At 40.5% G+C, this 11561-nt stretch overlaps 1 protein-coding gene across 1 annotated transcript; it reads right to left on the bottom strand.

The window, feature by feature from the left end:
• Window positions 1–8556: 8556 nt before the first annotated feature.
• Window positions 8557–10703, bottom strand: LOC103425965 (ethylene-responsive transcription factor ABR1-like). Its single transcript, XM_029094877.2, has 2 exons — window positions 9929–10703; window positions 8557–9398 (listed from the first exon to the last, which is right to left on the bottom strand). Exons 1-2 carry the CDS (start codon window positions 10395–10397, stop codon window positions 8692–8694), a joined length of 1176 nt encoding a protein of 391 aa, XP_028950710.2. The 5' UTR covers window positions 10398–10703; the 3' UTR covers window positions 8557–8691.
• Between the last annotated feature and the right edge of the window lie 858 nt (window positions 10704–11561).

Raw genomic sequence — 11561 nt, 5'->3', positions numbered from 1 at the left:
ACTCAGCGCCAGAACGTGACCACTAGCCAGGGCTTCGGCTACCGGCATGTTCTCGACCAAACACTTGTTTGACTTGGTACAACAAATGTATTTGTTGTACCAATAGAAGAGGAAGGCTTCATGCTCTCCCTCTCGAAGGTCCTCTTCTCCCCGGCCGGCGAAGTGAAGATAGAGGGTGTTGTAATTACAGAAGTTCTTGTAGAGCTTCTGAATGTCTTCCTTCGACGGGATGTGACCGTCACGGTTCAGGGTCTCGAAAGCTCGACGGTCGAAGAGCGTCTTCAGATCAATATTCGACGGGTGCCCAGAGAGGGTCGCATCGACAAGGATCCCGGTGGCCGAAGTCCCCAGAATGACGGTGATATCCAGGATGGTGGGACCAATGGGACCAAGAGGAAGAACCACTGTGTTGGTGGCCGAGCACCAGAAGCACATAGCGGCTAGGAGAAGCTCTTTGTCGAAAACGATTTCCATGGACGAAAGGAGGATGGCGTCGTAGATGCCGAGGGCCTTCCATTGCTCGCCAAAGAGTCGTTCCATTCGAACAACCCAGGCTGCCCAGGTTGTGGTCGTCGAGGGCCAGGAGCCTTGGGGTTTCGCCGCATCCCATCGCGACCATTCAAACCCTTGGAGCAAGGGTGAGAGGCAGTGCTCCTTTAGAAGGCCGATGATGGCCGGCGGTATTGTAGCTTTGAAGAGAGGACCCAGGATTTGGTACTGAGTGCTCATGTCGTTTTCAAACCGTATAGTCTTGATCGAGCTCCGATCAAGAATCTTCTGATGCTGGTCACATTCCCTGGAAAGCTTGGAAATGAAGGACGCCATTGTAAGAAAGAAGCACGGCGTAAAAGGGTTTTCTGGGTTGGGGATTTAAAGACGAAGGCTTGGAATGGAAAAATGCACTAGAAAGCAATGGCAGAGGATTTCAGGAAGTTTGAGAGCGTAAAGTACGAATGAGGGAATTTCGGTATTTATAGAGTTGTGGGGGGAAGAGCAATCGTTCGAAATTCAAAACAAAGGGCAAAATAGACCAAAAGAATCGTGGATCATGATGAACATGGGAAATGCAGTTGAGAAGACCGAAGGTTTCAGATGTTGGAGGCGCACGATCGCGTGTGACGGCGAAATTAATGACGAAAGACGGTTCGACGCCCGCATGATGACAAGTGGGCTCACAGACTGAGATAGTGGCTCGTGGATTGAGATAGTGGTCAGGATGGCAAGACGGTTCAGGCTGCCGCACGCCTTAGACGTCATTCTTGGGGATTGGCCATGTGAGAGGATGCCACGTGGCGAGCGTGGTTAGCAGGATCAAGATCGTGCAATCGTGTTCAATAAATACGCCTTGGAACTCGGGCATTAGGGTTCTGAGTGACAGATTCGCTTCTTCAAGGCCGAAACTCGGCCAAAGAATTCAGGCCGAGGACCTCAGAAGCGAGGGGGCAATGTTTGGGCCCAAAATAACAGTTTGGGCCGAGTGTAGGGTCATTCTCGGCCCGGGAGGCCTTGCGGCAAGAATACGACGGATCGTTCAGTACGTGGGCCTCCAAACCTAGGTCGGCTAGGTCATAACGCAAGAGGTTGAATCCTAGTGCAATAAGGAGTCTCGGCAGGACCCGGAAGCGGATCCGGCTCAGGTAAAGGACTAGGTTCACAGTCCTAGTGAAGGTAGGACTGGTCGAGTTGATGCTGATCAGGGAAAGGAAACCTAGTCCGAGTAGGTTTTTAACTCGACCTTGGGGGGAGCCATTGCTATAAATAGAAGAGGTTGCACATCATCCCAAAGCCCCTGCAAAATCAATACAAAATTGCCCTGCGCAAATTCTCACAACTTGTGATTTTTCTTTTTCTTTTTTCGCTGACACATCTTCCGTTGGCATCAACAGCACTGTGGAAGCAACCGGTGATATCTTAAGTCGGCATAGATAGCTCTGTCACCGTAGAATCAATCGGTCTCGCAGTATCTTCCGTTGGCATCAACAGCACTGCGGCGAGAACGGTTGATTACCTATCCAAGTCTCGGTCGAGAAGGGTTTCTAACCCTTATTGGTCGAGGTCATCTCATCAGCCTTCTCGACGAAGTGAGGTGTTACACGTTATTACGTTCGGCACATTGAAAGCCGAATTTGATATTGAACTTCGTAAGAATAGTAACCTTGTCTTCAGGTTCGAGAGCCCAAGAGGCCGAGACGTGTTCCTTTCTCGGCCGCAGTCGCAAGACGCAGAAGTCAGCCGCGCACCCAACGCAACATCAACAAATTTACTCCTCGGCCGAGCTCGGCCGACGAGTTGGCACGCCCCGCATTCACCGAAAGACGTAGTTAGCTTATTAATTACTCGGCCTGCGCGCCACGTAGGCTTTGTAGTTTCTAGGGTCAACAGGTACATAGGGGTTCCCAAAGTTACTTGAAAACACTTTTAACAAGTCAAACAAGAACCAAAAAATCCACCCTTTGGATTTGGCCCAAAATTCCCAAAAACATGGCACCAAATTTTAGCTCCAATATTCATGCTCATATGAACTACATCTACAACATTTGAGATGGCAAATTTTCTAACAAAATTTACATTCAAAGAAGCAAGAATAAAGCTTGTAACATATTACAACATTTGAATCAAAGACTATGAACTACAAAACCCAAAAGGATTCACCAACTACTAGACCTAGGCTCGGATACCACTTGAAGGAAATTTTGTGAAAAACATGTTCATTTGAATAACATCTATAGCATGCAATTAACAATTAAAAGGCGGAATCATGCTTGTATGCACTAAAAAACAAAACATTACCCATGAAATTCAAAGCCTAGTAGATTGGTGAACCTTGACTCAACTTAAAAAAAACATTTGTTAGTTGAGAAATTATACCTTTGTAGATTCCTCTTTGCATAAGCAAAGGCTAATCACCCAAAGAGAGGGCCTTCATTCCTTGCATCTTAGATCTATGGATTTGGATGGATGAAATGGTTCTCCAAGTTCCCAAAATTGAGAACCTCTAAGTCTCTTCACCAAGGTTAGATTGGAGGAGAAATGAGTGACCTTGGAGTAGTATGATTGCTAGCTAAACCCTCCAAGGAGGCCGGCCACTTTAGAGAGAAATGAGAGCTTATGTTCTCATCCTTTCCCCAAAAGAAAACCCTAAATGAATTTTGGCTATAAAGTCATATTTATACCTTTATTTATTGGAGTGGCAAACTTGTAATTAAGTCCAAAACCCACTCCTTTAACAAAATGGCCGGCCATAGGGTTTCATTGGGCTTTTAAGGCCTTTGTGAATTATTTGTCATTAAGTTGTCATACAACTTAAGTCAATGGGCTTGACGTTCGAAGCCCATTGTGCCTTGAGGCCCAAAACTATCCCGAGATCTTTAACAAACTTATTCATTTGATTAATTAACATATTAATTAATCCTTGCCATAAATAATTAAACCATTTAATTATTCTTACTCATCTCCATTGTTTCTTCAATCTCCACCTTACACGGTGTACGATCCATTAGGTTCCTTTTAGCGAGGCAGTGGGCGATTAAAACCATTTCAAATCGATTGTGAATTGAAACTTACTTTCAATTCTCCCTTTAGTGATTATACACGTTTAGGGCTTCCACAAACCATGAGTGACACCTAGCAGCATATCATGGTTACCCAAGCTAATCAGAAGAGGTGGAGAACCTATTCAGTTTAGGATTACAAATGCAATACGGTCTTTCTCTAATACAATACTCTTGACCACATTGTTTGGTTTGATAGTTTATTCATGTCTACTATCCAATGTGATTCGTGTGCTTATATGACTACCTTGAATGTGATTTGGAACGACTTCCTAAATCTAATTCATACTCTGGCCAGAGATTCTTAATCATATCATAGAGTATTCTCCCCCAAACGGTTTGAAGGTTAGAGATCCCTTGTTGCGCATTCACTTGCCTCCATGGCTAAGTGGCTTAACCCCGACGATGCCGTGGACACCCGCGGATGTGGTGACTTTGACATAATCAAAGATCAAGGACCTAACCACAAGACAACTATGATGCCTCAGGTCAAAGGACTACTTTGCATTATCCCAACCATGAGTTCTCATGTGATATGAGTATGAGAACTCTTCGTTGATCGTGTTCAGTGGACTCATTCGCTATTGAGCACCTACATGCTTGTCTTGGTGTCAATCACACTAATGACTCGAGACCAGTCACTCTCCATGAGAGAAGACACAACACGTACTGATCTTAACGGACTGTCAATGCCCAATTGGCAATCCTATGATCAGGAACCTTTAGGATATGTATACGAAAGAATGGTCTCATGAATCTAACTTCTTTAGATCGCATTCTCCGAATCACATATTCCTTGGACTTATCGTTTAAGCGTATAACATTTATATGAGATGGCTCAAACAATAATCTTTGCCCTTGATATTCAACTAGATTAGTTTAACATGTGAAATGTCCGTAAAGTATCATCATATGATTGGTTTTAGGGCACATTTCCAACATGTTAATCATATATCCTCTTTTCCATCCGCTCTTAGGCAGTTGTGTCATCTCAGGGGACCCCTTCTCCACATGGCTGCTTCTTCCCTTGCTATTGTTCCCTTGTACTTCAGTTCCAATATAGCTCTGGTTGTCTATCCTCTTGCCTATATAGCAGAAATCCTGCAGCTGCTCATATCAAAACTTCACCCAGGTGTCCTTATTATCCTCCCTTGATAGCCAGCAACTAGTGGTTAAAGGGTTAAGGGTGTTGACAATTACCCTCACTCTTAAGAATCCATGAGCTTTAGCCGAGTCCTCGAGATCAACAAACTTACCTATTTCCTTCGAGAGGTGTCAGACATTGGCTTTCGACATGATGCAAGGTGGTACCCCCTGTATCTGCACCCAGAAAAGGATCATTTTCAGCTCTATTTCCTCCGGGGCCAGTTCCTTGAGCCACATTTTTATTGAAAAGTTTTGTTTCATTACTGCCCAAGGTAACTGGCTGAGAATCTTTGCCATTGTACTTTAGTCATGAACTGTTATGGTGAATGTGTTGTCCTTCATCCATTTGATCTCAACCTCCCCCAACTCTTTCCATGAGGACCTAATAATGTTTTGAACGCCTCACTTGTTCAGATTCTTGTTGACCAGATCCGCTTCAACCAATTCTACCCCATGTTCCATGGTCGACAAATCCATGGACTTATCAAGGTGAACCACCAAGTCTTCTACTTCCTACTCTGCCATATGTTCCTCTCTGTACCTTGTGCTATGGACCACTTGAGCAGATGTATGAAGTACATAGATTGTAGAGGCCCTACCCAATTTGTCTCTGGACTTGCTGGTTTCCTTCTTAACTTCTCTCCACTTGGTTTGATTACTAAACAACAAAAATACCCATAAAATCGATGTTGGGAAGTACCTTATTTCTTTACTCATAATCATCTTGGCGCTTTACAGTTAGGTTTTGGGTTGGTTGAAACTCTCCTGACTCCAGTAAATGCCGGGGTTGGTAGACGTCATTTACTCCCCCTATCTGTCGGATCTACAAGATCAGGGACCTACCCGCACATACCTCTGGTGGGATCGAAGGTTGATTTGGCCTTAATTCTTCCTCACCGATTGCACCTGCACTATGATAGGATCGAAGGTAGTTGTGGGTTTACCGCCTCCTTACCGGCTGCAATTAATTGTCATACCCACTTCATCGTAGCTAGGTTAATTAATTTTCAAAAAGAGCAATTACTGACTAGACCCACTCCTCTTAGCTGGGTTAACTTACTGTAGATCAGAAATCCTACCTACTTATTGAGCCAATCAAGGGTGATAGGGTGAAAGAGTAGCAAAGGGAGTAAATGCGGGGTACGGGGCACCAAATCGCCGACTTCACTCTTAGTCTCACAACGGAGAGAAGGAAACACTCACAGAGGAGGCTCTCACGGATGAGAGAAATGACTCTCGTTGCAGAGAAAAGTTTAAGATTTTTTAGAATCTTTTATAAAGACTTTAAAGAACAATTGTACGAGCACTACCTATGATCCTTAGTTTGAGGGAAAGGGATCCACTTTGGATCCCTTCCACCAAATCCACCCAATCAATCAATTCGGGTCCTTGAAATTTGATTCAACGACTACAAACAGAGAACCCCTTTAAAAGTTATAATAACTTTAACCATTAGATCAATTTTAAGGGCCCAGATTAGATGATTAAGTGGATTTGGTGAAAAGGATCAGGAAAGGATACATTTCCGAGTCTGAGGGCCAAATGCGGTCGTCAATTGTACTTTTGGAGCATTACCTACCGTGTTTTGTTGGAGACAAAACTTCTTGGTTATATCTCGTATATTTTGCGATGATTGGTGGCAACATGCATGCTTCCACTAAGATGTATCATCGTTTCAATAACAAGCTGGCACCAATATATTATAGTCCGTTTCATATCTTAAGTCAAGGTTGGACAAGTGGCATGCATATTGATTCTCCATCCTCGGATAATACTATGGGACTAAATTTATAAATAAAATTTGAAAACTAAATGATTTATTACCAATAAGAATAAGTATGTTTATCAACGTTTAAGTATTAACTCAATCATCAACTTACATATCACTTAGTTTACAAAATTTTGTCTACAAATTCAGTCCCCTAGCATTACCCCTCCATCCTCTAATGACATCTACCATTTTCACTATTAAAAAATGAACGAAATAAAACTTAAGCAGCCATTAAAACTGTTCAAAATGAATGCCATAAAGTATTTCCTTCACTTTGAACGCTAATAGTGATAGTTTACACAACATTTCTCTTATTTACTACTTACTTTTATGTAAATTGTCATCTGTCATGGCATAGTTACTCTAACTAATAGTTAAGCCATTTGACTGAGATGAAAAAATAGGATAAGAAATGATTGGGTAAACTTTTCTTTTTCGCAGTGTTCGTTTTGTAACCTTAACAGTTTTTCGGTTATCGGTTTTTATGTCCACCCTTATTTCGATTTGTCATAAAGAAAATAGTTTCTGAATGTACTTTTTTTCTTTTGACAAAATTCAGCACCAATTTTTTACGGCGGGAGTTTACCTCTAACCTCTAAGTATTAAAAATAGGGTATTTATCACAAATGATTTCTGAAATTGACCCTCATCATCAAGATGGTCCTTGAAATTGAAAATCAATTAATGTAGTTCCTGAAAATAGATGTCACAAATCAATGTGGTCATTCTGTCACAATTCTTTAAAAAATCTGTTTAGTGCTGGTGTGGCACATAAATGGACCCCATAAGTTTTTTTTTTCTCACAAATGGTCGTTGAAATTGACTCACGACATCAAAATAGTCACTGAAATTGAAAATTGATCAATGTAGTCCTACAAGTAAGCGTCTCAAATCAATGTAGTCATTCTGTCAAAAATTCTGCTATGTGCTAATGTAACACATAAATAGGTCACATAAGTCTAATTAAATTCAAAAAAATTACAAATTGGCTTAATAATTTAATAGTTAATAAAAAAATTGTCAACCCAAAAACCCAGTCCTGCAATCACCTTCGATCCTAGTCCACATTTATATACCTCCTTTGCTCTATTCTCTGGAAAAAGAAAAAAAAATCTCAATACACCCATCTTTACACACTTCGACGCCCTTCCTGAATTGAACCTAGATCGAGATCACCTTTGGTGACAGCTTGGCCCATTGACAACGACTTTTGGGACATCACCTTTAACATTTAAGTTGGTGGTCTGGTGATGCAAAGAACGACAGGGTCTACTTTGAGATAATGAGGTTATAACCAAGGTGCGTCCATTATAGGTTGAAAACTATTTCCACACACCCTCTTGGGCCTTGGTCAAGCCTTGTGCCTTTGAGAATTTATGGGAGGGATCTCTCTTCGGAGTAGGCCCTACTATAAGAAAAGAAAAATTCATTGTGCAAAAAGGTATTTAGATAACTTTTTTAATTAATTATTAAACCCACATTAGTACATAACAAATTTTTTTATAAAAATTGTGGCAAAATGATCATATTGATTTGCAACACCTATTTTTAAGGACTACATTGGTTGATTTTCAATTTCAGGGACCATATTGATGATGTGGGTCAATTTCAAGGACTATCTTGATGGTGTGGGTCAATTTTAAGGATCATTTGTGATAAAAACCTGTAAATCTTGTGGGGCCCATTTATGTGCCACATCACACTTAACATAATTGTAACACAATGACCATATTAATTTGCGACACCTATTTTTAGGGACCACATTAATTGATTTTTAATTTTAGAACTATCTTAATGGTAAGGGTCAATTTCAGAGACCATTTATGATAAAAATCTTTAAAATGATGCTTCCATTATCTGAAGGAGGCAAGTCAACCTAAATACAAATGTTGTTTCTATTTTTCTGAAGAGTAATGTCAGGGAAACTAAATTTGTAAACAAAATTTGCAAATTAAATAAATGATCACTAATAAGAATGAGCACATGTATGAACGCTTAAGTAATAATTCAATCATTAATTTTCATGTCATTCAATTTGCATTACCCTTTTGTGAATCATAATTTGTATATGTCACAGAGAAACAGATATAACATCAACTTTTTTTCGTATATGATTGTACCAATGGTAAATACATCTAACAAGAAAAAGTTTCATAACCGAACCAAACAACAATTTCATAATAAATGGAAAAATATATATGGTAAAAGATGTAAATGAAACCATCATCTCGACGAGGGAGTAGTATATTGAGCATAGCTAGACCATTGCTGCATTGGAAAATCAGCAGTACTAGTACTGTTGTCACTTACGGATGGTCCGACGGGAAGCCATGACCGAGCCCCAAAGAGTGAAGACAACGGAGGTGGTGATAGCGAAGAAGAAGAGGAAGACGAAGAAGCAGCAGCCTCAGCAACAGCAGAGGATGATAGAACCATCTGATCATAAATGCTCATAGGTTGCCTCTGCATATCAACCAACTCAGAATAGCTAACAAGATTTCTTGAGGTTGAAGGCACCTCGTCCGACGAATGGAATGCTTGAGAGTGAACAATCGGCTCACTGGATGTGGCAACGGACAAAAGGGTATTTTGAGGAGCAGAATTGCTCAACTGGGTCGGCGGAGGAACGGCGGTTGACGACAGGAGTCTGACGTTTTCAGGGAAGTTGAGTTTGGCCTTGTTGCCTCTGAATCGGAGGGCAGCTTGATCGTAGCTTTGGGCGGCGGCTTCGGCTGTTTCAAAGGTGCCTAACCACACCCTGGCAGCCTTGAAGGGGTCTCTAATCTCAGCTGCCCATTTTCCCCACGGTCTTTGTCTCACTCCTCTGTATCTTCTCCTTATTGGCTCTGCTATTTCGGGCGCACTGTATACATAACTACTACTTGGAGTTGGAGGGATTGCTGTTGTGGTTGTCCTGGTGCTCAAGCCTTCTGCGGATATTGGTCAAGAGAAAAAGTCATTTTTTTAACTAAATTGTTCTGTTCCAACGCCACGCATTTTGCGTGAAGGAGAGAGCTTACAGAAACTGCATGCTTTTTGTAATTTAAAAAAAAAAAAAGTAGAAAAGAACAGATAAGTATAAAGAAACAACAAAATCACAATTATTCACATATTGGTTAAACAAATAAGAGTTTAAACAAATTAAACCTTGACTAAACTATGATATTAGTCTCATTCTTTAACTGAACTATTCTGCCACTCTGCGTGCAGAATAGAGCTTTTGAAAATTTTCCGCATTTTGTAATTTTACTTATCTTTGAAGATAAGTAGACAAGAACAAGCAAACAAAACCGATAGAAAATACAAATCATAATTGTTCTTATTCTGGAGTATTTAAGTAACTTCATGTGTAAGGAATTAGAAGCGTGCACGACTTTCGTACAATTAGAACAACTTAGGAGATTTTCTTTTGCTTTAATCGCAAGTCACTCTATCGTGTTAAATGTAAAAAGGAAATTACCCCCAAAAGCAGAGGATGGCCCCAGAATGTGCTGTGGAAATTCATCGAAAGCTCTACAAAGCCTTGTAACCGACTCGGACAACGGACCACCGCCGCCACCGCCTTCTTCCTCTTCTTCTCTTCTTCTTTTAGTTCCAACACTGCCCCATGAACTTGTCCTTGAATCAGAATTAACACCTGCAGCAGCCACCTCATTTTCATCTCCGGCCACCACATGCGTCAATGCCGATACCATCGCCGACATCTCTCTCTCCCTATCCAACCGCAACAGCATTGACGATGCGGCCGACGCTAATATCCCACTTCCACCACCGCCAGCCCGCTGTCGTTGCTGATGTGAAATAAGCGGGGGTTCATTGAGCCATTCTCCAATGTTATGATGTCCTCCTTGTCCCTCCTCAATGTTGGTGCGCCTTGCGGCACGTTGGTCGTTATTACCTCTTGAATTCGCCACCTTTAATACACACATATAGAAATAGATATGATTGATGAGATAATATTTGTTGATATATCTATCTGTATCTACCCAACAAAACTATAAGCACACACAACACAACATACAAAACCAGGTTTACTACTGTTTACGTGTAAATTCTCTCTTGTCAAGAAAACCTACACGCCCCACCACCAGACACGCAGACTTGTTACTTATAGCTTTGAACCGTCATCTAAATGTAATATATATGCAATTTATAGGTGGGACTAGCAGATCGATTTATATAAACGCCGCCATGGAAATCATGTCGGTTAATTCAATTGGTCCATCTTCATGCAGAAGGAACCCATTATTTAATAATGGATAAATATATACAGGAAGGAATTTTATCGAGTCAAAAGAGGCAGTATGAACTAAAAACCACAAAGTGTGAACATACAGATGTCAACATACATATATATATATATATATGTGTGTGTGTGTGTGTGTGTGTATGTGTGTGTGACAGGCTGCCGTTTGTGTGGGGGCGTTTGTTGTTGTGGCGTTTGTTGTCAGGGGGAATCGATCAATCAACATGATCGTTTCGAGTAGAGTTCGATCAGTCGACATGAATTATTAACTTGGTTTGTTGCAACATGGATTAATCTCTTATTACCAACTACCTAGTGAAATGAAACCTGTTTCCTTAACTTTGAAAGTCAAAGTGCTCAAGTTTGTACATCCCGGTTATTTAATTAGAGAAAAATATAAGTTTAAGCAAAGAATTGATTTGGGATTGTGATGTTTTTATAAAAAAAAAACAGCTTATTAAAAAAGAAAAACTAATAAAAAAGGCTTCAAAACTTTGAGTTTTAATGATAAGGACAAAATAAAGGGTAAAGTGAATAGTACCAGTTTTGACTTTTTAGTGTAAAAATATGGTTTTTCGTTAAAGTGAACAGTACCGTAGGCTTTTCATTAAAACTCCATATTAAAAAATGTGGAACATTAAATATGTTTGGCAAAACAAAAAATAAAAGTCTTCTTTAAAAACTACTCTCAGTAAAATAGTATATAAAAGCAGAAGTAAAGTCTACTATATTTCTAAAACAAAGTGTTTTTTATTTCAAAGCGTAGTATTCAGTGTTTGTTAAATAAAATTTTCAAATAGCAAATGTACCCCCACATATTTTACAAAATTATAATCATTGCCTCTAT

Source organism: Malus domestica, chromosome 15 (genome assembly GCF_042453785.1).
Source record: "Malus domestica chromosome 15, GDT2T_hap1".
NCBI classification, from domain to species: domain Eukaryota; kingdom Viridiplantae; phylum Streptophyta; class Magnoliopsida; order Rosales; family Rosaceae; genus Malus; species Malus domestica.
Note: the sequence above shows the minus strand (reverse complement) of the source record. Positions and strands in the feature narration are given on the sequence as shown.

Bases quoted from the DNA above. Each gene is read 5' to 3' on its own strand.
- LOC103425965 (XM_029094877.2), bottom strand. From the start codon at position 10,397: ATGTGTGTATTAAAGGTGGCGAATTCAAGAGGTAATAACGACCAACGT. The intron at 9,399-9,928 runs GTAATTTCCTTT...CAATATCCGCAG, and splicing joins GCCATCCTCTGCTTTTGGGG to AAGGCTTGAGCACCAGGACA.